We start from the raw sequence: 26,876 nt of genomic DNA, 5'->3' as shown, positions 1-26,876 counted from the left end.
GCCCTGCCCGACTTGCCCCTGCCAAGACTGATTGCAATCCGCCTCGCTATCAGCGCTGTCATCTCCACCAAGACACGGAGTCAGGGCCTCATCTCATCCTGCCTTTTCCCCGAGCCCTGCTGTCCGGCCCTCTGGGTGCCAACGGTGCCAGCCTGTATCCCCATTCCTTCCTTCCCTCCTTCTCCCTCAGCGCCCCTCTGACCCCAACCCAAACCTCCCACCCACTGCCCCCTTATCTTTCTCTGCCCGGAAGTGAATATTCAGGAGGACAGAGCCCACGGAGGCAAAGATCGAACCCCGACCTTCCCCGTAACCTCCGTGGCTGCCTCACCCAGTCAGACTGCCACTGTGCCCGGGGCCTGGACCCACAGGGGCTGAGAGGCGGCTCCGGGTGAGCTGTGAGGAGGAGGATGGGAAACTGGCATCAGTTTAGAAAAAGAGGGTTTTACTTTTCAGCACCTGCCAGCCTGATAGGTCTGCCAAGGGCTTTACAGTTGCTAAGGATTCTACATTAAACACACACACACACACACACACACACACACACACACACCCCTGCACCACCCCTCCTGCCAAACAGACGGAACTTATTGGGTGAGCGGCCAGCTCTTAGGAAGGAGACGGTTCAGGAACCCTTTGTTTCCAGAGTGTTCTCTGTTCTCATCACCACCCGACCACCTGAAACATCTCCCTTTCACTAAAGGCTGGGTCCCAAAGCCAGAGAGGTAAGCCTTGACTTGGACCTACAAGATGTGTGTTGCTGGTTTTTTTTTTTGTTTTTTTTTTAAATATATTTTATTGATTTTACACAGAGAGGAATTGAGAGGGACAGAGAGTCAGAAACGTCGATGATAGAGAATCGACCAGCTGCCTCTTGCACACCCCCTACTGGGGATGTGCCCGCAACCAAGGTACATGCCCTTGACCGGAATCGAACCCGGGACCTTTCAGTCCGCAGGCTGACGCTCTATCCACTGAGCCAAACCGGTCCCGGCGTGTTGCTGTTTTTCATACACAAGGGCAGGCGACTAGACAACTTTTGAATAGTTATGGATTTTTTTTTTTTTTTTAAGTTCTTGGGTCCAGCCCTCATGGCTCAGTGGTTGAGCATCAACCTATAAACCAGGAGGACGTGGTTCCGTTCCCGGTCGGGGCACATGATCAGGTGGCGGGCTCCATCCCCAGTGTGGGGCATGCTGATCAGTGATTCTCGTCATTGATGTTTATTTTTTTTAATTTTTTAAATATATTTTATTGATTTTGTACAGAGAGGAAGGGAGAGAGATAGAAACATCGATGAGAGAGAGTCATCGATCAGCTGCCTCTTGCACACCCCCTACTGGGGATATGCCCGCAACCAAGGTACATGCCCTTGACCGGAATCGAACCCGGGTCCCTTCAGTCCCCAAGCAGACGCTCTATCCATTGAGCCAAACCAGTTTCGGCTCATCATTGATGTTTCTCTCTCTCTCTCTCTCTCTCTCTCTCTCTCTCTCTCTCTCTCTCTCCTCCTTTCCTCTCTGAAATCAATTATACACACACACACACACACACACACACACACACACACACACATTTTCCAGCGTATAAGACGACCCCCTAATTTTACAGTTATATGTATATTTATAAATACATTTTTTTAAAGCAGATGGGAAATAGAAGGATGAGGGTGGGACAGACTCAAGGGCGCTGCTGGCCACAGCTCTCATTGGCGGAGGGGGCGGGGGGTTGAGGAGAGTGGGGGTTGGAGCCAGCATCCCTCTGGGAGGAGGAGGAGGATGCCCCAGGCTGCTCTGCCCACTGGAGCGCGGGGGGGGGGGGGGGGGGGGGGGGCGCGTTGTGAGTTGCCTCCCCGCTTCTCCCAGCGCCGCCGGCCGCTGCGCTGTTAGGAGGATGACCAACCATAAAGTGAATTCACCAAGGAGGATGCGGGAAGCTGTGGAGGAGCTGCCCCACCCGGGGGGGACCAGAGGCAAACTTACCTTAAAGCCCGCCCCGTCCAAAGAATGGAGCCTAAGTCTGTGGGGTTTTCCCCCAAAGGGCGCTCCTGAAACCCTTCACTTCACATCCCCAAAGCCCACCTGGGAGGGATGGCTGGGAGCCCCGAAAAGCCGGGGTCCTTTGGTGGCATCAGGCGGGCCTGACCTTAGCCAAGGGGGTTATGGAGGATGAGGGGGGGTGATAAGGGGGGAGGATGTGGGTGTGTCCCTCTCAGGCGGCCCTTGGGCGCTGTACTTGCTTGCAAAGCTCAGGGCACCTTTGGGAGCCCTGCCCCACCCGGCCCCACCCTCCTGGGCTCTGAGAGGCTCCCTCCACCCTGGAGCGTGGCAGGCGCAGGCAGTCCGACCTCACCGGCCTAGGTACCAGGCCGCCCCCCCACCTCTCACCCCCTCCAGCCAGGCAGTGGGCCACACTGGGGCCCGGTGGCTGGGCTCAGCCTGTGTGGCCAGAGCGGGTGGGTGAGGTGGGCGAGGTCAGGGATGGGGGTGGGGGCAGACCCACATGAGCGGGAAGAGGAGGTGGAAATGAGTGTGGTCACAGCGCGATGCCAAAGGGGAAAGGAACAGCCCCTGGTCCCATTGCTCCCAACGTCCACCCACATTTCTTGGGGGTGGAGGGGTGGCCGGGCGCTGCCTGGGGAGAGCTCTGGGGAGGAGGATGGAAGCCAGTTTGTGCACCCTGGCCGCCTGGGCAGGTAAGACTTCCCGCCAGCACTCACCTTCCTCCCCAGTCAGGGGGTTAATGGCATGGAAGTGGAGGAGGGTTGAGGGAGGTGGTGCGGGGTGGTCAGTGTGGGGTCCATGTACATGGGGTGGAGGGCGTGCCCAGGGCGGCAGTGCTTTGAGGGGTGTGTCTTCAGCATCTGGGGGACCAGCCATGGGGGCCATGGCACCCAAACCACATTAAGTTTGAGATGTGATGGGGCCTTGGTGACCCCAATCCTCTAGCTTTCTTGGATGGAACCGATTTTCCAAGCCTGGCTCCCCTGTGGGTGCTGGGAGCTCCCCGCCCCCCAGCCTTCCACGGAGTCCCTTGTCTGGTCCGCTGGTGTCTGACGGATTCTGTAACCAGGACTCCCACTCCCTTTGTCCTCCGAGTGCTTTCCTTGGCTTCTGCGGGTGTCAGGCAGGGAGGATGTCAGGACTAATTTTTCATTTTATTTTTAAAAATATATTTTTGTTGATTTCAGAGAGGAAAGGAGAGAGAGAGAGAGAGATAGAAACATCAATGGTGAGAGAGAACCACTGATCAGCTGTCTCCTGCCCGCCCCTTATTGGGGATGGAGCTCTCCACCGGGGCCTGTGCCCTGACCCCGGGAATCGAACCGGGACTTCCTGGTTCATAGGTCAGTGTGAAACCACTGAGCCACATCGGCTGGGCAGCATCGACGTTCTAGTTGGCTCTTCCACTGACCACCCTGGGAAGAGGCGGCGTTGAGAAGGACTGAGCGCAGCCCGGGTCGCCCACACAGAATCCCTTTATTGGCCTGAATCACAGTTATGAGGTCTGGTCCGTCAGAAAGAAGCATCGTGTAGAAAACGACATACGAAGACACCAGCACACACACACGCCCCGGCCACCGGAGCACGTCCTCTCGCCACTCAGACCCCTGGACGTGTCTTCCGTCTGATCATCGGGGCTTCGGGAGAACGGACACTGACTGGCCCCCGGAGGCTGGCCTCTGGGTGTTCCTTCACCTCGGAAGCAATGGGACATGTAAACACAGAGGGCAGGGCAGGCGTGGACAACACGACGCCTGGCCGCCGGCCGCCGGGGCCGCCAGCCGTGTCCTCGGGGGAGGCCCGCCCCCCTCGGTCCCGTGGGCGCCTGTGACCCATGAGGACGGCGGCCCCTCGCCGCAGAGGCAGCCACGTCCTCCCCTGCTGGAGAAGCCGCGCGCACGGGGGGAAAGACTGGCTGCTAGTCCAGTTCAAGTCACTGGTTAGGGTCACGTCAGAGACTAGCTGAAGCTTGCTTTAAAAAGGGAAATGTAAAAATAATCTCTGTTCTTTCTCCCCCGTCCTTCCTTTCTCATGCTGAGCGCTTGGGCCGAACTCCGGCAAAGCTCTCCAGGCTTCGGAGCTCCGGTCAGGTTCCAGGTGACCGGTGGCCAGCGGAGAGGGACTCCCCGCAGAGACCACAGGCCTTCCCCGCACCTACGTGAGTGCGAGGGGCTCCGCCCACATGTAAACGAAGGGCTGGAGTCCGGGCGGCTGGCGGGTGTCCCGAATCGCTTAGAAAAAGGAAGGCGCCTACACGGATCAACATGAATGTCACGGGGACTCGGAAACCATGGCCACCACGGTGCGCGCGGAACACAGGTCTCCGAACAGAGCTACAGCCTCTTCTTTTCACAGGCTGTGTTCGCAGCGGTCGCAATTCCCCGATTCCTTCAATTTCAAAAAGTCAATCTTTGCAGAGAGAGTGGGGGGAGAGAGAGAGGAGAGAGAGAGAGAGAGAGAGAGAGAGAGAGAGAGAGAGAGAGAGAGAGAGAGAGAGAGGAGAGAGGAGAGGAGAGACTAGCTGATCCTCTCCCCTGTCTGTGCCCCCAGCCCGTTCAGGGTCTCCCTCAGGGAGGCAGGGAAGGGATGACCCTCCCGGGGCCGCTGGGCCTGCGAGAGGAGGAGGTGGCTCTGTCCGCGATGCTCCAGCCCCAGGTCGGGAGGACAGAGGAGAGGTGTCCCGGCCGCTCTGCTCCGCGTTGCCAGGCGCACGTGCTCAGAGCCTTCTCCCTGGGAGCGTGCTTCCGCAGGTGACCTTGGAGCCTGCCCTGGAGTCTGGTGAGAGCGCCTGGAGGTCCGAGAGCAGACACGTCCCTGAGCTGCAGTCCCACTCAGAGGCCAACCGGGAGTCCCGCTGACCCCTGGGAATTCCACAAATAACACCAGTCTCCCCTTCGGGAGACAAGGACAGACCGTTTTTGATCAGAATCAATGGGGTAAGGAGATGAGGAGGAGGGAAAGCAAACAGGTTCGAACGGGAAGGAGGAGTCCGTGCTCCCGCGGAAGCCAGGAGTGTCCGTGTCCGTGTCCGTGTCCGTGTCCTTGTGCAGCCTCTCCTGGGCTCGAGGGCAGCTCGGCGCTAGCCCAGGCCCACGTCCAGTGACATCATCACCACAAACCCCAGGATGGAGGCCCAGGACGCCAGCTTCCCGTTCCCCCTAGGAGGGAAGGAGAGGAGAAACGTGAGACCGCGGTGCCCCCCGGGGGCCGCCCCCACGCAGGACGCATGGGCCAGCGCGGACAGAGAGCACCCCACGATCAACGATGGGACCGACCGGCACTGACAACGGACACTGCCCGCTGACACCGAGCTAGGCCATCGGAGAAACTCCTGTCCGCAGCAGGACAACCACGGAACCGTTATGTCCACGCTACTGGCGGGGAAACCGAGGCACGGGGACGTTAAAGAACTTGCCAAAGGTCGCCCGTTGCAGCTCTGGAACCCATGCTCCAGTGATGCATGGTGGCCAGGAAGCTCCTGGAGATCTTATGCAACCTGACCGTGAACTACCTCCAAACCATCCCGCCACAAAAACCAAAATAAACAAAGAGGAAGCCCCTGACGCCTGGTCCGTAGCCAGACAGCGAGGCCATGGAAGCCCATCTCCCTCCCGTTCCAGTTCCAGGCCGGGAGCATCTACAGAAGGTGGCAGGAAGGGAGGGAGAAAAAGCGGAGGGGCAGGGGCGGGGGCGGGGGTGGGGGCAGGGGCAGGGACAGGGGAAGGAGCAGGGGCAGGGGTAGGGGCAGGGGCAGGGGAGGGAGCAGGGACAAGGACCAATGGGGAAGGGCAGCTCTCCCACCTGATCTGCGCCTCGGGGATGATGTCGTCCATGACCACGTAGACCATGGCGCCCGCAGCGAAGGCCAGGGCGTAGGGCAGGAGGGGCTCGGCCAGAACCACGGCAAAGGCCCCGAAGAGCCCGGCCAGGGGCTCCACCATGCCGCTCAGCTGCCCGTACCTGAGGGAGGACAGACACGCACCGGTGGGCACGCGTGGCTACGCACAGAGGTCCTGCCAGGTCCTCGGCGTTCCACCAGAAGCGTCGGATTCCCTTCCGGGTCAGAGGGGTCGCCTGGCGGAAAGAAGCGGCTGGGACCGGACACTCGGGCGCACTCACCAGAAGGCCCTCCAGGTGGAGAAGCCAGCCCCTCGCAGGGGGAGGCTGACCGCCAGGCCCTCAGGGAAGTTCTGGATGCCGATGCCGATGGCCAGGTTCCTGAAAGACCAAGAAGAGCCGTGAAGGGGCGTCCGGAACCACACGCCCCGCAGGCAGGGCCCCGGCCTGGGCCCAGGGCCTCCTCCGCTGCCAGCGACCCAGGTGCGAGCTGGGGCAGCAGAGGAATGAGGAAGGATAGGGCCCGGGGTTGGAGGAGGGCACAGGAGAGGGAGGGGCGTCATGGATACGCCACCCCTCCCTGCTGCCCGAGTGTTAGGATGGCCCCAGTTCCGCCATGTTAACTATATAGCTCTGCCCAGATCATCCAACGTTCCCAGCCCAGGTCCTGGCTGGTCACGTGGAAGGAGCCCCCTGGAGCCTCCGGGATGATCGCTGTGACCCAGTGGACTGATGGTTGCTGCGACTTAGAGGCCAGCACACTTGGGTTCCTTCCCCTCAGTGCCTGGGGGTGGATAGATCACAGTTTATGGAGAAGCAGCTTCAGAAGTGGGACGTGAGAGTCCCGACGCAGAAGCGGACAGCGGCCCAGATGGCCTGGGTCTGGGCTCCGCTTCCCCACGGGCTCCCCGTGCGGGTCTGGACCAGGCACCGCGCGTCCTGGGGCCCCGGTGGTGCTCCCCGCGGTCCTCCCTCCTCCCACCTCTGCAGGACACGGAGCCGTGCGAGTTGGCCAGCTGGTCGGAGCCAGGCCTTGCGAGCCGGCTTCCTGCGCAGGCCAGCCATCGGAGTGCAGAGGGAGGGAGCCCGGGAGGAGACGGACGGGCGCCAATGCAGCGTGGGGCCCGGGACAGAGGCACGCGCCTGGGTATAGAGCCCGCTCCTGCGCACTGGGAGCTCAGAGAAGGGAAAGCACTGGCTGGTCCGAAGACAGCGGGAAGGCGGAGCCTGGGCATCGACCCCCGCCGCACAGGTCCGTGGGCAGCCCCTCCGCGGAGGACCCCTCTGAGCACCACAGAGCTCCCGGGCGTGAGAAGAGGTTCCACTTGGCAGGCGCTGCGAGGCACGTGGCCCGGAGGGTGGGGGAGGACTAGGGAGAAAAGGAAGCTCCATACGCTGTCACTTGTCTTTCTGGCCCATTGGCTCATGTCTGTCCCTCTGCTGCCGGCGGGGATCCACCCGTCAGCTCAGCGACAGGGGGGCGCTCCCCCTTCCTCCTGCCCGCTCACCCGCCAGGCTCCCGGGACAGGGACGCCTGGCTGCCTGGACGGTCCCGTTAGGCCAGCTCTGGCCACGGCCCCCCAGTCCTACCCCCCGGCAAAGAGCACTGGGACCGTCCTCAGAGTCTAACCTTTTTACTTGCGGGCTTGCACCTCAGCCTGTGTTTTCTTTCATCCCCTGGCCCATACACACATTTCACTGGGGCTCGGAGCCCCAGACAGACAGACACACACACACACACACACACACACACACACAGACACACACATACACACACACACACAATACACGAACACACACACATACACGAACACACACACACACACACACACACACACACACACGGAGGCTCTGGGGTCAATGATTTCCTAAGAGACCCTCTGACCTGGGGGCCGCCCGCCAGGCGAGGAGACACTGAGGAGAAGACCGGCCCGCGCTGAGCCTGGGCCTGATGAACATGGAGCTCATTTAACGAACTCTCATCCCGTCTCCTGCCGATAGCTTCGCCCTTCCCCTCCACACCCACCACTCACTCAGCAGTGGTGACGTCTGCAGAGTTATTACTGGTTCTCTAATAAAGGAAACGTCTGGTGTCCGGGACGAAGGTCACGCCCTGAGGACACCTGTTCACGACATGCAGTGGACAGACAAGAAGACACGTGTTCACGTGGCCCACGGCATGTCCGAGAAGGGCCCTGGCTATGCCGCCGTCTGCTGGCCTCTCTCCTGGGCTCCCGGATCCCTGAGCTCCCTCAGGTCCGCCCACCTTATCTCAGACAGCTCTCTCTGTTTACTTCTTTTTATTTTAAAATATATTTTTATTGACTTCAGAGAAGAAGGGAGAGGGGGAGAGAGAGAGAAACATCCTGAGAGAGAATCATTGATAGGCTGCCTCCTGCACACCGCACACTGGGGATCAAGTCCACAACCCGGGCATGTGCCCTGACCAGGGATCGAACCGTGACCTCCTGGTTCGTAAGTTGATGCTCAACCACTGAGCCACGCCAGCCAGGCTCTCTCCATTTATTTCTGAGCGAGGAGAGGCTCAGGCAGGCTCTGACCTCCCCCATGACCCACGGGCCACCTCACAGGAAACGACTGTGAGTATTTTAGGCTCGGAGGGCCACTGGGTCTCTGTGGCTACTCCTCAGCTCTGCCTTTGCAGTGGGAGAGCAGCCAGTACGTGAGGGAGGGAGTGGGGCTGTGTCTCAATAAAACTTTATTTACAAAACCAGGTGGTGGACGGAGTAGGCCTGCAGGTGTGGTTGCTGGTCTCTGCCCTCACATCTCAGCAGCTGCAGAAAGATCTGACCAGGTGGGACCCATGACCTCATGAGCTTCTTCCCATGAGTAAGGTCAGGGGGTCTGACCAGATCTGGGGCCTCGTCGGGCGTGGAAACAGCACTTGGTGGCTCGCTGTCCACGGCCGCCACCTGGCTTCCTGTCCTCATGCCTTACCACAGCCTGACCTTGGAGAGCCGCCAGCCCAGTGTCACCAGCGAGTCAAGGGGGGGCTCCCCGGCCAAAGTCCTCGCCATGATGGGGCGCTGCTGCAGCCGGCCGCCGGGCGGGCTGGGGAAGCCCCGCCACATCCTGCCGGAGCCACCGTCCTGATAAGCGGCACAGGAGCGCCATTCTTCTGTCCGGCACGCCTGGCTGCCCTGCCCTGCCCTGCCCGGCCCGGCACGGGGCGTCCAGCCCAGCCGGGGCCCGCCCTTGGGGTGCTGCCAGGCCGCTCTAGGGCGCCGCCTCGCCGGGTGGTCATGGGCTCTCTTCTGGGGGCTCCTGGCTCCGTCAGCCCCGACAGCGAGGGCTGGACCATGGCTTTTCCATCCTCTCCACCTTCACAGATATCCCTTAACACACACGCTTACACACACACACACATACACATGCACACACACACACACACACCCAGCAAGGGCTGGACCATGGCTTTTCCATCCTCTCCACCTTCACAGATACCCCTTAACACACACACATGCACACACACACACATACACACACCCATCGAGGGCTGGACCATGGCTTTTCCATCCTCTCCACCTTCACAGATACCCCTTACCACACACCGCTTACACATACACATATACATGCACACACACACACACACACCCAGCGAGGGCTGGATCATGGCTTTTCATCCTCTCCACCTTCACAGATATCCCTTAACACACACACACACACACACACACACACTCACTCACCGGGGCCCCTTGCTCTGCTCCATGCTGTGCATCTGTTAGGGGCGACCCGCTGGAAGGGCTCAGTCCCCCACCCCCTCTGCACCCCATCCCACTGGCGTCAACTCCGGGCCATGAATTAAACCCAGAGCCCCCAGCCCTGGCTACACACGCCGGTCACCAGGGACCGAAGACCTCACCAAGGGGATGAGGATGAGGATGAGGATGGTGCTGCACCTGCCCCGACTCAGGGCCCCTTCCTGCCGTTCCAGGAAATGAACTTAGTCCCCGAGTGAGTGCTGCTTGAGCTTTGTGATGGGAACTCGGGTGCCCAGGTTCGGCCGGGACACTGGGCGCTCCGTGGTGAGCCCGGGAGTCCCCCTCGGTCACCCCGGGGGCACCCAGGAGCCCAGGACATGCAGAGGGAACCCCGGGCCGGGATTCTGATTTGCCACAGAGGACGCTCGCACCTTCCTGGAAGCCACGCAGACGCTGTTAAAAGAGGTCCCGCCCACTTCACGTGTGGCCACCGTGTGCTTCCTGCACCCCCAGTGCTTTCTGCCGCATCACCCCATTTTACAGACGGGAAAGGTGGTGCCCAGGGAGGTTCAGTGACTCGTCTCAAGGTCACCCGGCCACGAAGTGACAGCGGGGACTCTTAACCACGACTCTCCAGCTTCGGCTCCCAGGGCTTCGCACAGAGCCCTCACGCCGTCCCAGAGAGCCGGCCACCGGCTCGCATCCCCCTCGGACAGGCAGCGCTGCCTCAGGCCGCTCAGCCAGGGAGTGGAGGGCCCGGCCCCTTGGGGGCAAGGAGAGCCGAGGGAGAATGGGAACCAGAAGCCCCAGCGTCCACGGGGTTGGGCACCTCCCCTACGCAGGGCTTTTCCGCCTGGCGCTCCTGGCATTTGGGGCCGGTCCCTCTTTGTCCCGGGAGGGAAGCTTAGCAGCATCTTCGGCTCCACCCACTAGACACACACACACACCCAGCGAGGGCGGGACCATGGCTTTTCCATCCTCTCCACTTTCACAGATTTCCTTAACACGCACACACACCCACACCCACACCCACACACTCACTGGGGCCCCTTGACTGCCCCTTGCCAGTCGCCTCCTTCCAGCTGACAGGGCCCACGAGGACTTGTGGGGTCAAACCGCCCTGGCTGAGAACCCCCCCCAGGCTAAGCAGGTGACTTTGCTCTCTGGGCAAACATCCAAACTCCAGAAACTTCCCCTCCAGGCAAGGAAGACATCGCTCTCACGCAGCTCACCGAGAATTTCCAGGCTCCAGGGAGCTGGGCCTGCCCGGTAGCTTGGCTGTGGCAAGACCGGGTCCTGGGGGTCAAGATCAACACAACCGTCTGCTCCCTCACTCTGAAGGCCGCAGCCTCGGAGCCCCAGCACTGCGCACTCCGGGGCGCTCCTCGCACGTCCTGTCTGCGAACGGCGCCCCCTGGAGCTTTGCAACGGGACACTCCTGCTCGAACCCCAGCCGCAGAGTACTGCTCCGCGCAGGGTCAGCTCTGGGGCCAGCTCTGGGGTTGGAGGTGAGGAGCCCCCGGGAGGCGCTGGACAGCATCCTGGTTCCTCAGAGAACTGGCGAGTGGGCGTCCCTGCGCGCAGGCCCGCTCTCCGGGCTGTGTTCTCGGGCCGGGGGATGGCGAAAGGAGACAGCGTGCTCCTGGCGGGCCGCTCACCGCCTTCAGATCCTCCCTGCGGACGGGCCGGCGTGTGCGTTCTTGCGTGGCGGGCCCCGACACACTGTTTTGATTGTTATCGTGCTGCCGTGAAAGGCCCGATTGTTGGGGCTTGGCGATGACATCACCGGCTTCCCACTTGGCGGCCCGGGGAGGCGTCTGATGAGCCGGCAGGTGGGAAGGGGCTGGACGTTCCCCGAAGGGCGGCCTGCCCCACCTGCTCAGTGGGCCCGGCCTGGCACGCAGGGGATCCTCCCCCGGCCCACAGGCGGGAGAGAGGAGATGGCCCACGGGCTCCCTTCGGTCTGCCACCCTCCCTCCGAGTGGGCGGGGCCCGCCCAGGAAGGCACAGGGCGGCTGTGTCTGAGGGTGACTCAGGCCCTCGCTGCTGCCTCCCCCTGCAGAGGTGGAGAGCCTCCCAGGTACGCCTGGGTCTGACTCCCATGGGGTGTCCTGGGGGCCTCTGCCTACTGGGTTCCCCTTGAGAGCCCCGGGGTGAGGCTGCCTGTGTGATGTACAAGGCCCCGGGGGGTGTCCACCCGAGAGCAACGTGCTTCCTGCGTGCGTAGCTGTGAGAAGACGCACACTAGGAGGTCAGGGAAGCGCTGTTCGCGTTAGCTAAGCAAATGCCCGCAGACCGACGAATGAATAAACCGAGTTCCATTCGCACAATGGAACCCTGTGTCCAGCGATGAGAGTGAACGAGGCCCCTCAGAGACACAATTCCGAGTGAAACAGACACAGCAGTCACCGTGGTGTGACTCTTCACACAGAGGCCCGAGGAGGCAGGGCTAAGCTACGCCCCCCGTCCACTGGCTGAGATGCGTGCCCATGGCCCATGGCAACAACTTGCTGGTTATTTCTCTGTAAGGTATTTGGCATTTTTAAAAAGATGTCTTTATTGGTTTTAAAGAGAAAGGAAGGGAGAGGGAGAGAGAGAGAGAAACATCAATGATGAGTGAGAATCACTGACCTGCTCCCTCCTGCACACTGCCCTGGGGACTGACCCCGCAAACCAGCATGTGCCCTGGCCAGGCAATGAACTGGGACCTCCTGGTTCATAGCTCAAAGCTGAACCACTGAGCCACACCGACCGGGCAAGGTATTCGGCATTTTAAAAACAATGCCTTTGAGCAGACAAGGAATCTCTAAAGGTGGGAATCAGGTCCTGCCTGGGTCGGCTCACCTTTGGGGGAAAGAATAACTTGCCCCTGACTCTTAAGGAAGGTGTCGTACTGCAGCTGAATGCTGAGCAGAGGAGGGCTCAGACCCTAAGGGTTGTACCTGGTGAATTTTCAGAAACCTGACCCATTTCACAAAACTCACGCCCAGATCAAAAAACGGAACATGGCTGGCGGCCCCAGAGCCCCACCCGGGCCTCCTGCTCCTCCCTGCCCTGCAGGGCCCTGTCCCGGGGACCCCCCCCCCCCCCCCCCCCTCACTTCTCAGGCACAGCGGGCCGGGCCGGGCCTGCCTGGAGCTCACACAGCCAGCCAGAGGGTCACGGCAGGGTGCGGATGAGGAGGGCTTTGCGTTCTCATCGCCTGCACACTGGCCTGTGGGTGGTTTCCCCTTCCACCACAGGTTTGGCGTTCTGCGTAGGGCATGTACTCAGGATCCCTAAGTTCGCTCCTTCCCTTTCCCCCTGTCCCCCCTCCCCCGATATCTTCTTTCACCCGTTCCTGTTCCTTCTTTGCTGAGCGCCACAGCCCGTCCATCTGCAGAATCGACGCTTCAGGGGGAGGGGCTGCCACAAAAACATTTCCTTCTCCAGCGAAATACCACTGCCAACCACCAGAAAATTTCCCGGCACTTTCTTCTGAAGAGCATTAAGTGCCGTCATAAACACTTACTGCTGCCCTCACGCCTCAGGAGGCATGCGAGCCTTCCCCCTGGGCGGAGGGAGCCACAGGCCTGCAGAGGGCGGGGGAGGGAGAGCACAGCCGGCCCCTCCCCCCAGCTCTCCCCGCAAAACCACGGGAGGCGGGAGGAGGGGCAGCCTGCGAGGGAGGGCTGTGAGCTGTGGGGCCACCCTCGGTGGCTACTCCCTCCATCACGCCTCCGCAATGCGACGGGATCCTGTGGATCTCACCTCAAAAGGGGCCCGGCCTGGCCGGCGTGGCTCAGGGGATGAGCACTGTTGACCTATCAACCAGGAGGTCACAGTTCGATTCTGGTCAGGCCACATGCCTGGGTTGTGGGCTCGATCCCAATTTTGGAGTGATTCTCTCTCATCACTAATGTTTCTCTCTCTTTCTTCCTCTCCCTTCCTCTCTCTGAAATCAATAAAAACATGTGTGTGTGTGTGTGTGTGTGGTTTTTTTTTTTTTAATTGCTCCAGAATCCAGGTGTTCCCTAACTCCTCCCTCGCCATGGGCAAGTGGGAGCCTCCCCATCTCCCGCCTGCTTCTCCGTGAAGGCCTCCTGCCCCGTCTCCTGGCTTCTCGCCTTGCCCTGCGGTCTATTCTCGGCACAGCCGTCCTGTCCGCTGTGCTGCTTCTGTGCTCATGGCCTTCCCCTGGCCGGCAGTGACCTCCGGTCCCTCCCTCAGGCCTCCATGCTCTCCCATGAACACTGCTGTCCCTCCCACCCGAGGGCATTTCCCCCGGAGCAGTCCTTCTGGGTTCTGCGTGGCTTGCTTCTTCCCCTCTTTCAAGACTAGGCTGGGTCATGGAAGACACGGGGACTGCTGTCTGTCCCCCTGGACCATGTACTCTGGGGGGAGAAGGTACCCAAGCAACAAGGAGCCGAAGCCTCTAGCCAATGGCCATGGGAGGCACCACCTTGGGGGCGGGTCCTCCAGCCCCAGTCGGGCCTTCAGATGACGGCCTCCCCAGCTGATCTCCAGAGAGACCCTGAGCAGGGGCCCTCCGCAGAGCCGCTCGTGAGCTCCTCTCCCACAAACAACGTGAGGGAAGGCTTACTGGTTGAGGCCATTGAACTTTGAGCTCTTTTGTTCTACGACAGGTGACTAAGATAGTCACTTTCTCAATGAAATCTGCCCTCACTCACTTAGCTAGAATGGTAAGCCACCACCGCAGTGCCATCCCCCTTAACCCTTAGTTTCATCTCCTCCCTCCCTGCTCTTCCTCCACCTCCTCATTTACCTCCCCCTTCTGTTCTTTTATAGCAATTCCTAAGTGCCAGCCTACTATATAAAGTGCCCATTTTCGTGTTTATTGCTCGTTCTTTCCCCATCAGAACAAGCTAGGAATCTTTTGTTTTCTCACCAACGTGGCCCAGGCACCTGGAAGAGGGCCAGGCGCACAGGGCGCTGGAACTCCGGGAATTCCAGCAAAGCTGGTGTCTTCGCTGCTCCCAGCTGCGGGCCGTCCGTCAGCGGGGAGCATTCACACACCCCGGGCCTCAGTGTCCTCGGCTGTGGAATCAGGAGGTTCACGGAGCTCGCTGGGATCCCCACACGAGCCCATTGTAGCCTCGCCAGATTCCCAGGGCCGGAGACAGGCCCTGCCTGCCTCTGCCGAGCTCATTTCCCCGCTGTGCACATCTGGAACGCCCTGACACAGGACCGCCACACGGCGCACATCTGGACAGCATAAAGCCACCGCTCCGGGAGGAAACGCCGAAACGGCCGCTCAGCGGAAAGCACGGGGCGGGCTACAGGAGGCGGGGAGAAAGGCCCCTTTCTTTTCCACCCGCAAAACCACCTCTGGGCCCGATGGGAGAGGCGGGGGGCCTCGCTGCTGAGCGCCCCGCGCCCCCAATAGCCCTGGACGGCAGCCCCGGGCCCATCGCTCTCTGCCTGGCTCCGGGCCAACGCAAAACTCGGGGGATGCTGCCCCCATGCCCTCAGGGAAGGAACTGCACCTCCCTTTGCACCTGGGGCACGTGGGCCGAGTTCAAAGCCGGCACCACCTGCTCCTCCTCCTGCAGGAGCTCTGGGCTCTGCCGAGAAGCCTCCGCTGTTGGCTCGTGAGATCTCACGTGCTCCCTTCCTCCTGAGCTGGGGGGAGAGCGGCCCGTCGTCTCCAGTCTGTCCATCTGCAGTCTGTCTGTCTGCAGTCTGTTGTCTACATGCCCCTGGGCTCCCAGGGCAGAGAGGGATCGCTACTCCTTTGCAAATGAAACACGTTTCAGGGGCTCTGAACACGCCGCTATCTCTACAGCGAGCAAGGATAGGCCACCAGGAGGGCGAGAGCGTGCAGGGGAATGGGGGGATTCCTACGGAAAATGGGGTGCTACCCACTGGCAGCCTCTCGGCCAGTGATGCCACCGGCGTGATGGCTGAGGCTCCTTGGAGAGCAGGAAGGTGGGTGGAGACCCCGGGCCTTCCTTCCTCGTCATTCCCTAGACCTCTCCTCAGGGTGCAGGTGAGGCGGCAGAGCGAGACACAGGAAGGCAGGACCTCAGAGCCCCTACAGCCTTCCCTGGAGGCACACACTGTTTCTAAAACACAAACACAACGCCAGCACAACACAACACAACTAAAACGCCTGCCTGCCCGCCCCTCTGCGGGACCAGCACCTGCGAGGGGGACTCTTGCTCGGTCTCTGCATGAGCTTTTCCACGTTTATTCTGCACCGACGGCGGGCGGTCCGGGAAGGGGTGGGCGCTCGACCCTCCGACTGAACATCTACCCGGTGCCCAAGTCATCGGCGGCCCCTGCGTAAGGCCCGGGCTGCCCCTCCATCCCCATTCGGTGCAAGCAGCTGTTGTCAAGAGACCCAGGCTGGCCTCCCGTGGAGCGAGGGCTCGCTGGGTCCTGGCTGGCAGGAAGGACTCGAGGAGGGCAGACACTCCCCATGATCGCTTCTCGTCTGCAGCTCCATCATAGTTTAAGGACAGAATCTTCACCAACAGCCGTCAGCCCTCCCGCTGAGGCGGAGGTGCATCGGGTGGAAATCCTATCGAGGTCAACATGTTGCCAAGAACCCAAAGAGCAGCCGAGAGTGAGACAAGCTAGGAGAAGCCAAGCCCCCCCAGAGCGCCCAGAGAATCTGCACCCCACCCCAGCATTCTCTCTGAGACGACGGAGCCCAGGGGTCCTTGCGGTGTTCGGGCAGATTGGGGCGCTTCCCAGGCTAAAGCGGGGGATCCCCCTGCCCAATGGTTCTAACACTGCAATCTGACTGCTGCTGGGGCCCTCTGGTCCCGCGGGTAGTGCGATCGGAGGGCTCAGCAGATTGCACAGTCAGGCTTTCGAGGGCAAATGTTTGCAGTGACTCACAAGGAGGGTTTGCTGCTCTTGTTTGGCCCCCGAGGACCCACAGGGCTATTTCCCGGGCTCGTTAACAGCTCGAGATGATCCGCTGGCGACACCCAAAGGATCTGTCAGGATCCCGGACAGCTCACCAGGCAGAGCCTGGGTTCCGTGACCCGCCCCCCTGCACTCACGGTGCCAGAGGTCACGCCACCACATCTCGGTAAAGTTGATGGTGTGAGCGTCCGGCTCGTGGCCTGGAGGCCCTGCCGGGCCTGTGGGACAGGCAGACGGTTTGTGAGCCAGTAACACATCGTAAAAGTGCGCGGCAAGTGCCAGGGAGCCAACCAGCCAGGACAGGAGACCTTCCCCTCTGAGCAGAGAGGCGGGCAGCCGTCACCTGCCCAGCCCGGCCTGACGGTGGCCCAGGGGACCCCTAGGCCTTCCCTCCGGGCCCAACAGGGCCCCCGGCGCCCTGGGCTGTGGCCTCGGACCCGGGGCCTGACTGTGTCAGCCCGTCTACCGCAGGGGCCTCCGCCCAGGCCACCCGGGATTCCGACGACACTCTAAACGCGAGCCACCTTCTACCCAATAGAGCCGGGGTAAAAGCATGACATTCAAAACAGACGGGAGCCACGCCTGGCTGCACACTCCCACCACGGAAAGGAAAGGCGCGAGCTCCGAGGGAGACGGTCTGAGGCTGTGAGCGGGGCAGGCACGGCCCGTGGGGTGGAGGGTGAGGAGGGAAAGGGGCAGCAGGCAGCGCTGGGGATGCGGGCAAGAGGACAGCAGCTTGTCACCGAGAACAAACGGCTAAGTGCAGGAGGGGAAGCAGAGGCTCACAGCTGTTTGCGTGGAAAATAATTGATAGTTAATAAATAGCATCGCAAGAATAAGCTCTATCCTGTCTGTACTCGCGGCTGGAAACCTCCTTCTGCCCCACCCTGGCTGTTCTTATTTACATAAATATTTAAAATATTCTATTGTAATAATACCTTACTAAAGAGTATCTTAATAATGCCTTTAAAATATTTTAATGCCTTTTAAAATAATATTTATACCTTTTAAAATACATTTTAATACCTTTTAAAGTATTTTAATACCTTTTTAAATATTTAAACACTTTTAATACTGCCTTTTACTAAGCAAGTATATGCTCAGGCTGAGCTACATACTCCCTACAGTCTGTTGCTGAACCTCCGGAGTCTTTGCCAAGGGGTACGATCATTCCACTTTTTAGGAGCAGAAACAGAGGCTCTGGGAGGCTGGGGTAAACCCCAAGACCACCTGAGTCCCAGAGGGCGCGGAGCCCGAGTGTGTCCTGCTGTCACACAGCAGAGGCGTGTGTGTAAGGACCTCGTGGCCTGCACTGAGCTCTGCTTTCTCAGACGAGACCAGTTGGCCCAGAAGTGCTGGTGGGACACCCACTCGGGGGCCACCCAGCTCTAGAGAATATCCACCCCGTCAGCATTCCGAGGCTTTTATCGGATGCCAAACATCTTCCTATAAAGCCAACATCTGGATCCAGGTTGAATTAGCAAGAGTCCACCCATGAAAATGGGAGAAGCAAAAAGGAAACCAGGAATGTTAGCATTCAAAGGTGTCCCCCTGATCAGGGCCGCCTCTCCCCGCCCCCCCCTTCCCGCCCCGGGGTACCCCACCCCCACTGTCCTCTCTGCCCAAGAGGATGTGGGAGCACCTGGCTCTCCCCAGGCCCCACATCCCCTAAGCCGCTCTGGCCTGGGACCATCCTCCCCTCCTCCTCGCCCCCTCCTCCCGCTAATAAAACAGACGTGGAGCCTGGCAGAGCTGCCCGCAGAGAGCGCGTTACCCAGTCAGCTGCCTCGATGCCAGGTGGGCCTTGGCCGGGAACGAGCTTGCGAGCCTTGTAAATGTTATCTATTTTAAAATCAGATCAATAAGCCGTCCGTGCCTTGGGTGGTCCCAGCGCAGCAAGCATCTTGCTTTCGGGGGGGGGGAAGGGGGGGGCAGACACCTCATTATCTCGGGAAAACCACACTCAGCAGCAGAGTCCGCGGCCCTTGTCCCCCCACCCTGAGCTAAGGGGCTCCGGTCTCTCCTGTGCCAGGCCTGGCGCTGCCCCCGCAGTGTCAGTCATCTCCCCAGAGATGGGCACACAGTCCCCTGCTCAAGAACACTCCGTGGCTCCCCTCTCTGCAGCAGGCGTGGCAAGCTGGCCGTGGCCGGACCCCCCCACCCTGTCCTGTTCGGGCAGGTAGAGAGTTACCGGAGCCCAGGCCCCCAGCCAGGCAGGCGTTGTTTACGGCTGCTTCGGAGCTGCAAAGGCAGAGCTGAGCAGCTGCTACAGAGTCTAACATCGATCTGGCTCTTTGGAGAGAAAGATGAGGCTCGCTGAGCCCTCATTTGGAAAAGGGGTCTCTGCGGATGTAACTGGGGGTCTGGACAGGACACCCTCCCCTGTTATCCCGGAGGGCTCCTCAGCCAATGACGGGAGTCCTTACACGGGACGGACAGAGGAGACAGGCAGAGCAGGAGGCTCAGGGACGATGGAGGCAGATGGGCCTTATGCTGCTGATGCCCATAAGGCTCGGGGCTACCGAGGCGGGAAGAGGCGGAAGGACTCTCCCTCAGTGTCGCACTGCAGGCCCCAGAACTGGGAGAGAATCTTCCCTGTGGTTTTAAGCCGCCCGGTTTGGGGTAATTTGTAAAAGCAGCCACAAGACACACGTAGAGAGGGGGGTGGGCATCTGTAACACCTGGACGCCGGGCGGGCGTGGCGAGACAGACCCTGGTGTGGGGCGGAGAGTCTGCGAGGGGAGACACGTACTAATTAAGCCAAGAGCAAAGTATATGTATTTAGGAAACAGGCTGGCTGGTGGGATGAGAGTCAGTGGGGGCGGGGTGGGGCGGAGGGGAGGGAGGCAGGGCCTCTCAGAGGCGCTGGCATGTCCACTGGGGGCTCCGGGATGGGAGGGGCACGGGCTCAGGCCTGCACCTGGCCCTCGCCTGGATCTGAGCTTGGCCTCTGCTTCTTCCTTCCATCTGCCCCCACCCCACGCCCCACTCACCGACGACCTTTCTACAGCACAAAACAGTCGCCGTCGCCAAGGTGCCTGCCCCGTGAGCCGAAGGACGGGAGCTGGCTGCTATTAATTCCCATTCTCCGATCGGAGGGCCGGGCTGGGGGGCAGGGGACACTGCAAGGTTACACCAAGGTCAGGCTCCCAGGTCGGCTCCCCTTTCTGCTGAGCTTCCTTGTATAATTTTGTAAAGTTAATTTTTAAAATATGTTCTTATTGATTTCAGAGAGGAAAGAAGAGGGGGGAGAGAAGGGGGGGAAGGAAACATCAATGATGAGAGAGAATCATCCATCAGCTGCCTCCTGCATGCCCCCACTGGAGATGGAGCCCACAACACGGGCCTGTGCCCTGACCGAGAATCAAACCGTGACCTCCTGGTTCATAGGTCGGTGCTCAACCACTGAGCCACACCGGCCTGGCCTCGTCGTCTGTCTTGTTTAGAAGCCTCCAACGGGTGCCCACTGCATCACATAAAACCCCGCCTCCTTAGAGGAGTGGGCAGTGCCCCTAAGTCTCTGATTTCCGCCTCCACTTCCCTCTAACCCACTGCCACCGCCCATCAGGGGCCTTCCAGCCCACCACACAGGCCTGCTCGCCTTTTAGGCATGATAACCAGGCTGCACGGGACCTGGAAGGTGACTGTCATCACGGCCTTCTCTCGGCGAGGCCTGCTCTGCGTTCTGCACTGTGTACACGCTTTAAACATGTCGAAGCGTAGAACGACGACAGCCTCAGAGACACGGTCTGGCCATGCGTTCCGTGCACAGGACTTAGGACCTGGCCAGGGGCACTGCAGCAGGACTTAGACTTAGGACCTTGGCCCAGGCTGGCAATGCCCACTGCGCCCAGGGTGCCCACTCTACTTCACCCACTGCTTTCTCGTTCCTCTCTGCGGATAACAATCGCATCAGCTTTCACGCAGCCTGCTGTGGTGTCGCCAAGCCCTTCGGTAGGTGTCACTTTACGGCTAAAACGTCCCCGATCACCCCCCGGATGGAGGTGCCTCCCTTCAATCTGCTCCCAGGCAGGACCCACGGCGTGAGGTTGGGAGTGAGGGGAGCCAGGGAGAGGCCCCCAAATCCGAGCGACCGGAACAATGAGCGAGTTATCCCACAGGGCGAACCCCCCTCAGGTCACCTCGGCTAAGCTCTCCCTGGAAGGAACACGGGGACGGGGGTGGGGGGTGAGGGAGGGAGACGCGCCCCAGAGCAGAACCCACCTTCCCACGACCCCGGGGGCTCGGCAAACACCCTTCTGCCTGGTTTGACCTCTGCGTGGCCCTCGGGATGGAGGGGGAAGACGGGGCACTGGCAGCCAAGGCCCCGGCCGCCACCCCGGGCCCGCGGTTTATTAGCAGACGGGAGCCACACAGCGCCCTTATCACAGGCGCAGCTTTGTCCAGAGACAATGTTGCCTTTCAGACGGGGTTCCGCCCGGGACAGCGGATTTATAAACTGAACTGCTGACCGGGAACAGAAGCCCGGCTGCAAAGAGTAAAGCCTTGTTCTCCGTGGGCCTGGGCAGTGGTGTCCTGATAAGATAAACACAGATAATGAGCCGGGAGGGGCGCGCGGGTGTGTACATAAACGTATACACATCCCCGTCGTCGTCTCCACGTCTGTGTGCGGGGCGCACAGGCTGGGGGTGAGGGCTGCTCTCAGATCAGGAGGAAAAGCCTGACCCATGTGGCTCAGTGGTTGAGCATCGGCCTCTGAACCAGGAGGTCACGGTTCCATTCCCAGTCAGGGCACATACCCAACTGCAGCTCGATCCTCGGTGTGGGTGTGCAAGAGGCAGTTGATCGATGATGATTCTTTCTCATCATTGATGTTCCCCCCCTCTGTCCCCCTTTCTCTCTGACATCAATGAAAACATTTTCTTTAAAAAGAAAAAAATAAGAAAAGACACATTTTTCTGGGTATCTTTCCAGAAAAGAAGCTGAATGTCATCCTAAGATGTTCCTTTGGTCTCTCTGAACGGCTCAGAAATACACTGACATGGTCACCTCTAAAAGGTGGCCCTGGGCCTGCCCCCCGACCCCACCCCCGGGTGCCCATGTCGGGTAAGCAGGGCTCCTAATGTCGAAGCCGGCAATGACGAGTTTGTGATAATTGTCTCTTGTTGGTGTGTATGTTTACAAGGATCTACAATAATAAAAGGATAATATGCTCATTAGACATCCTTCTGGACAAAGCCGAGCTGCAAGGGAAGCCCGGGTCCCGGGTGCCAGAGGGAAGGCAGACCCACTCTCGCACGAATTTCACGCATCAGGCCTCTAGTCCACAATGAAAGCAAGGAGGAAGGGAGGAAGGGAACATTAGGCTGGGTAATTCCTGGAGCTGGGTGGTGCGCACATGCCTTTCATGGCAGTAGCGTTCTCCTTCCTGTATTTCTGCACAAAATGTTCCATGGTAAAAGGAAAGACTGGCTGAGAGGCAATGGCTTCAAACCCCCTCCTCTCATCCATCCATCCATCCATCCATCCATCCAGCAAATGCTGTTTGTATCACAGGCTGTCCCAGCTGCTGGGAACGGGGTCGGGTAGGACAGACAGGGTCCCTGGCCCCCAACGCTGACATTATCCCCATATGAACACCGGGCCGGGCTACCTCATCCATGAGGGCACCTCCGGGGTTGGGACTTGGGGGCAGAAGGGGGGCAGTACTGGGCTGGCCTCTGAGATTCCATCCAGTCTGTTCCTCCCGGAATCCCAGAGCACGAGGGAGGAGTGGAGCCTCAGAAGTGCGAGCCGGGACCTGTTTGTCCGTGTCCGTCACTAACACAGCCGCCCCCCAGAGTGGAAGGTATTTCCAGGGAGGGCCTGGCCCGCCCCGCACCTCGGGGCACACAGCTGCTTTGCAGGTCTCTGGGGTCGGGGACCAGGGCGAGGCTGGCCTCTGAGGCCCGTGCTGGGTACACGGCCAGCGAGGGGCCGGGGACAAAGCCCTGTGCTGCTCTCCGCTGTGTGAACTGCGCTGCATGTCGTGTCCTGATGGGTGGTGTGGGGCGAAAGGGGGGGGCGTAGGCGGAGGAAACCCCGTCGCAGTGTTCAGGCTGATACCTGTGTTCACCCTCAGAAGGCTGGGACTGCATTCTGAGCTCCAGGGTGTGGGCTGTGACCTTACTCTGGACAATGGGTGCAATTCCATCCCTTGAGCCAGTAAGGGACTCAAGGGGGGAGGATGTGATATACGTTTGTCTAAGCACACCCCAGCGGAGCAATGGAGAAGAGATGGCCTGTCTCTGTTGGGCTTGAACCTGGGAGGGCAGAGAGCTGGAGCCGTCAACGCGGAGCCGGCTGCAGTGCCGCCACAGAGAACCTGCGGATCGAGCCTACACTGAAGACAGCAGAGCTGAGGGAAAGCAAGCAGAGGCCCGATGAGAGGATCTGGGCCTCTGGATCCAGCCGTGCCTGAAGCCAGCTCCCTGGGCTCTTCAGCTCTTTTTAGCCTGGGACAGTAGGAACTGTGGTTCTGTTTCTTACACGTGTTTATACATGAAGACTATCTCATTACAACGGCTGCAAAAGGCCACTGTGCCCGTCAGGAACAGAGAGAGGAAAAGGTGGGCCCTATCTCTGAGCCTTGACCTCCGAGGTGAATGTGCACTTCAGGCTAGTGTGGGCCGTGTGATCCGGCTTCCCGGACATGGTATCGCTGAGCACAGCAGATCACCTGCGAATACCGCAGCCCGTTCACAGAAGGTGCTCCCGTGTGAGTCCCTGTGGAGACGCACGGATGCGCATTCCGTCACACTGTGCCTCACCCGCCACGTGGGGGCCTGGGTGACAGACCCGGCGGGTGAGAGTGGGCACGTCGGCCCTTCTCCCTCACCTGAGGGTCAGCATCGAGGTGTGGCCTCCCGGCGGGCCGAGGGCTCCAGGCTCAGCGGCCAAGGCTGGGCCAGGCAGAAATCCTGGGCCTGGGCCGTTACTTCCTCACCGATTCCTGAATGGAACCCCCCGCACGCAGTACAAATCACGCAAGTATCCCGATGATTCTCTTCTCCACAGTCTGTTCCCTGAGCTCACAGCCCTGAGTTCATGAGCCCTCGGCGGTTTTCTGTGGTCCCGTGCCAGCCCGGGGGAGTGCCCTCTCCGTGGGAGGCAGTCGGCAGCCGGGGCCCAGGTGTCCGTGAGCGGCTGGGACTGGCACCTGGGTCTCGGGGGTGGGGCGCCACCCTGTTGGTTTCCCTGTGGACTGAATTACTCAGGCCTCACCCGTCCGCTTCCCCGAAACAACGTTTTCTGGACGCGTCCGGAAACCCGAATCCCCGCGGTCTGCCTGGACCGGTTTCTATTTGCGGAGAAGGAGGGTCCGCCTGTGGCGAGGTGTGCAGAAGTCACGGCACCCTGGGGTTGGGCTCCTGTCACGCAGGCCCCTGCCATCCCCGGGACCCAAGTTCCCCCTGGAATCCTTTCGATCCCCTTGGGAGCTCCCAATGGGACACGAGGTGAGGGGTGGGGGAGGGGGATCTTGCTAAAGCTGCTGTGTTTTGAAACTATCTTCAGATCCCGGAGAACCAGAGACACATCGCAGGCTTAAAGGGCAGCGGGAAAACAAACCATTGCTGAGCCTGTTGGTAAATAGACCGGAGAAGACAAGCGCGTCAGCTTGTTGGCTCTTGCCTGTCAGACGGAACCTAATGCCACGCCGTGTCTGCTTCCCTCCACCCAGGGCCCAGGCCCAAGCTTGCTTCATGTCTGTTTACAGCGAGGCTCACGGGAGGGGAGGGAACACGCCCGCAGACCAGCGCTGTTCACCCTGAGAGGTGCGATGGTCCCTGCAGAGACCGCCCGGCCCAGCGACCCTGCAGGGAGGACCTGGGCAGCGTGTCTTAAAGCTCCCGGTGATTCCTAAGTGCAGGGAGGTTGGGCACTGCTGCCTGAGAGCTACGCTATCCGACAGGGCAGCCGCGAGCCACACGTGGCTACTGAGCACCTGCAACGTGGGAAATCCAAACTAGATGGGCTACCGATGGGAAATACACACCATGTTTCCAAGAATTAGCATAAAGAATAGGATGCAAAGCATATCATTGACTATTTTATTATATATATATATGTGTGTGTGTGTGTGTGTGTGAATATACATATATATATATATATATATATATATATATATATATATATAAAAGTATATATGATTTCAGAGAGAAAGGCAGAGGGAGAGTAGATAGAAACATCAATGATGAGAAACATTAATCAGTAGCCTCCTGCACACCCCCTAGTGGGGATCGAGCCTGCAACCTGGGCCTGTGCCCTTGCCTGGAATTGAACCCGAGACCCTTCAGTCCCTAGACCGATACTCTATCCACTGAGCCAAACCAGCTAGGGCTACTTTGTGATATTGATTACAGTGGGAAGTGTAGGCCTGTCCTGAATGCCTGTGCGCGCGCACGCACACGCACACACACACACACACATACAGCTACAGGGTAGATCAGAAATCAGTAAGGAATCAAGGAAGAGAAAGACAGAAGAAAAACCTACACTTCTTCAAGCACCTCTTAAGACCTTATCATTTTCCTTTATAAGGAACACAAATCCCCAGTCAGCCCCCCTGGCACACCCACACCCACACCCACACCCACACCCACACCCACAGGGACACGCATGCATCATCAGAAACACCCTCCATCAGCAGAAACAGCGGGAAACGTGCCTGACTGATGGAAGAAGCGTCCATGAGAAGCTCACAGCTAACCTCCGGCCTCCTACTGACGGTGAGAGGCCGAGGACTCCCCCCTGAGATGAGGAACGGGACAAGGGTGCCTTCCTCTTGTTATACTGGAGGTTCCCACCAACAATTCGGTGTGAAAAGTAAAAGGTGGCGTCTAGTTTGGAAAGGAAGAAGTTAAAACCAAAACTCTTTGACGATAACATGAGTTTCTGCATACAAAACCCCAAGGAATCCACAAAAGAAATTATTAGAGCTAACACATGAGTTCAGCAAGGATTCAGGGTACAAGATAAATATGACCACCTTCCCACCCCCCAAAAAACCAACTGCATTTCTACATACGAACAATGAGCAATCCGAAAAGGAAATGAAGGAAACAACTCTACTTGTAATAGCATTTGAAAACACACACACACACACACACACACAGCATGGACTAAATTAAGCCCAGGAGGCGGAAGACTTATACGCAGCAAACCCCAGAACATTATGAAAGGGGTGCCTCCCCCCAACCTAGACAGCCAGGGGCTTGGGAAGCATTCATCCCCTCCAGAAGGGACACGGAAACAGGGTGGGGGATCCCTCTTCTCTACTTTCCTTTCAGATCCGTGGTTCTCGTGCCCCGGGGACCTGACCCTGAGGTCGGAGGGGCAGACCTGGGCGCTGTGTTCTCAGCCGTGCCCGGGGTGGCATTCGTGCATGGTCTCCCAACCCCAGGCTCGGGTATAGTCCCCTCCCCCCCTCCATCATCTCTGCCGGCCCTCTCCCACGCCGCCTGCGACGTGGGCCTTGCCCGGGCCAGCTGAGCAGCTGCTGGGGATGTTAACCCGATGCGGGAAAGGACGGTCGAGGGCAGCAGCTGGCTGAGAGGGGGGCTGAGGGCCCTTCGCCGAGAAGGCTCTGGGCCTCAGCTGTCGGTTCCCAAGGGCCACGCTGGGTCAGGTGGCATCGTGACTGCGGGGCCTGGGCGGGCAGGCACGGTCTGAGGTGCGTGAACACTTACTGCCTCTTGTCTTCTGCCTAAAACTGAGGCTCCCTGAGGTCTCCCCCGGTGGAAGCAAAGTCATAAAAATCCTTCCGCTGACAGGCTTAGGCCTTTGTCACATGGCCTGGTGGGCTTCTCCCTTCCCTTAATCGGGGCGCTCAGGGGCCGGCAGTACGTATGTAACTCAGCCCTCTGCCAGCCCCTGAGCGCCCCATGGGCCCTCCGACTCCCTAGCCCACGGGCTGGCAGGCTGGCGGGCATGAGGCAAAGGGACCGGGGGGGGGGGGGGGGGGGGAGGGCAGGTGCAGCCACAGCTGGTGCGGGAGGGCCGGGCCCCGGGTTCTGCACAGAATTGAAACCTGACGATCTGGCTGATGGAATTACCCCGAAGAAAGGAAATTTGTCTTTTAAGAACAAGCGAGAGGCTGATGACTGAAGTCCCAAAGAATTGTGTGGTTGAAGCTTTTTTTTTTTTCCCCTCGGTTGTTTGTTTTCTGGCACAATCTGTCTCTGTTTCGGGGCCGAGGGCCCGCCGCCGTGACAAAGGCCTCTTTCTTAGGACAGTTTAATGGCTCCGACGCGGGACAGCGCTGCGGCTCCCGGGCCGGCGTCTGCAGGCGGCCGCGGGAGGAGGAGAAGCCAGGGCTTCTCTCCCGCTTGGTCCGCAATGAACACAGAGCGACGGGGGGGGGGGGGGGGGGGGAGGCGGGTATGGAGGGGAGAAGAAGGAACAACAAAACCTCCACCTCCTCCTGAAATACAAAATG

At 59.7% G+C, this 26,876-nt stretch overlaps 1 protein-coding gene across 4 annotated transcripts in view; it reads right to left on the bottom strand.

Moving 5' to 3' along the window:
• Window positions 1-3,464: 3,464 nt before the first annotated feature.
• The window catches only part of SLC39A11 (solute carrier family 39 member 11), a 142,835-nt gene continuing 119,423 nt past the window's right edge, over window positions 3,465-26,876 (bottom strand). For all 4 annotated transcript variants that reach the window (XM_036407644.2, XM_036407648.2, XM_036407645.2 and 1 more), the window contains 3 exons: window positions 6,123-6,221; window positions 5,805-5,963; window positions 3,465-5,161 (listed from right to left, as the gene is read on the bottom strand). In XM_036407644.2, the coding sequence (XP_036263537.1) occupies window positions 5,083-5,161; window positions 5,805-5,963; window positions 6,123-6,221 (337 nt within the window). In that variant the 3' untranslated portion in view covers window positions 3,465-5,082. The remainder of the gene's footprint in view (window positions 5,162-5,804; window positions 5,964-6,122; window positions 6,222-26,876) is intronic.

Source organism: Pipistrellus kuhlii, unplaced genomic scaffold, assembly GCF_014108245.1.
Source record: "Pipistrellus kuhlii isolate mPipKuh1 unplaced genomic scaffold, mPipKuh1.p scaffold_m20_p_37, whole genome shotgun sequence".
Classification (NCBI taxonomy): domain Eukaryota; kingdom Metazoa; phylum Chordata; class Mammalia; order Chiroptera; family Vespertilionidae; genus Pipistrellus; species Pipistrellus kuhlii.
The sequence above is the reverse complement of the archived record's forward strand: the minus strand, read 5'-3'. Positions and strand labels throughout refer to the sequence as shown.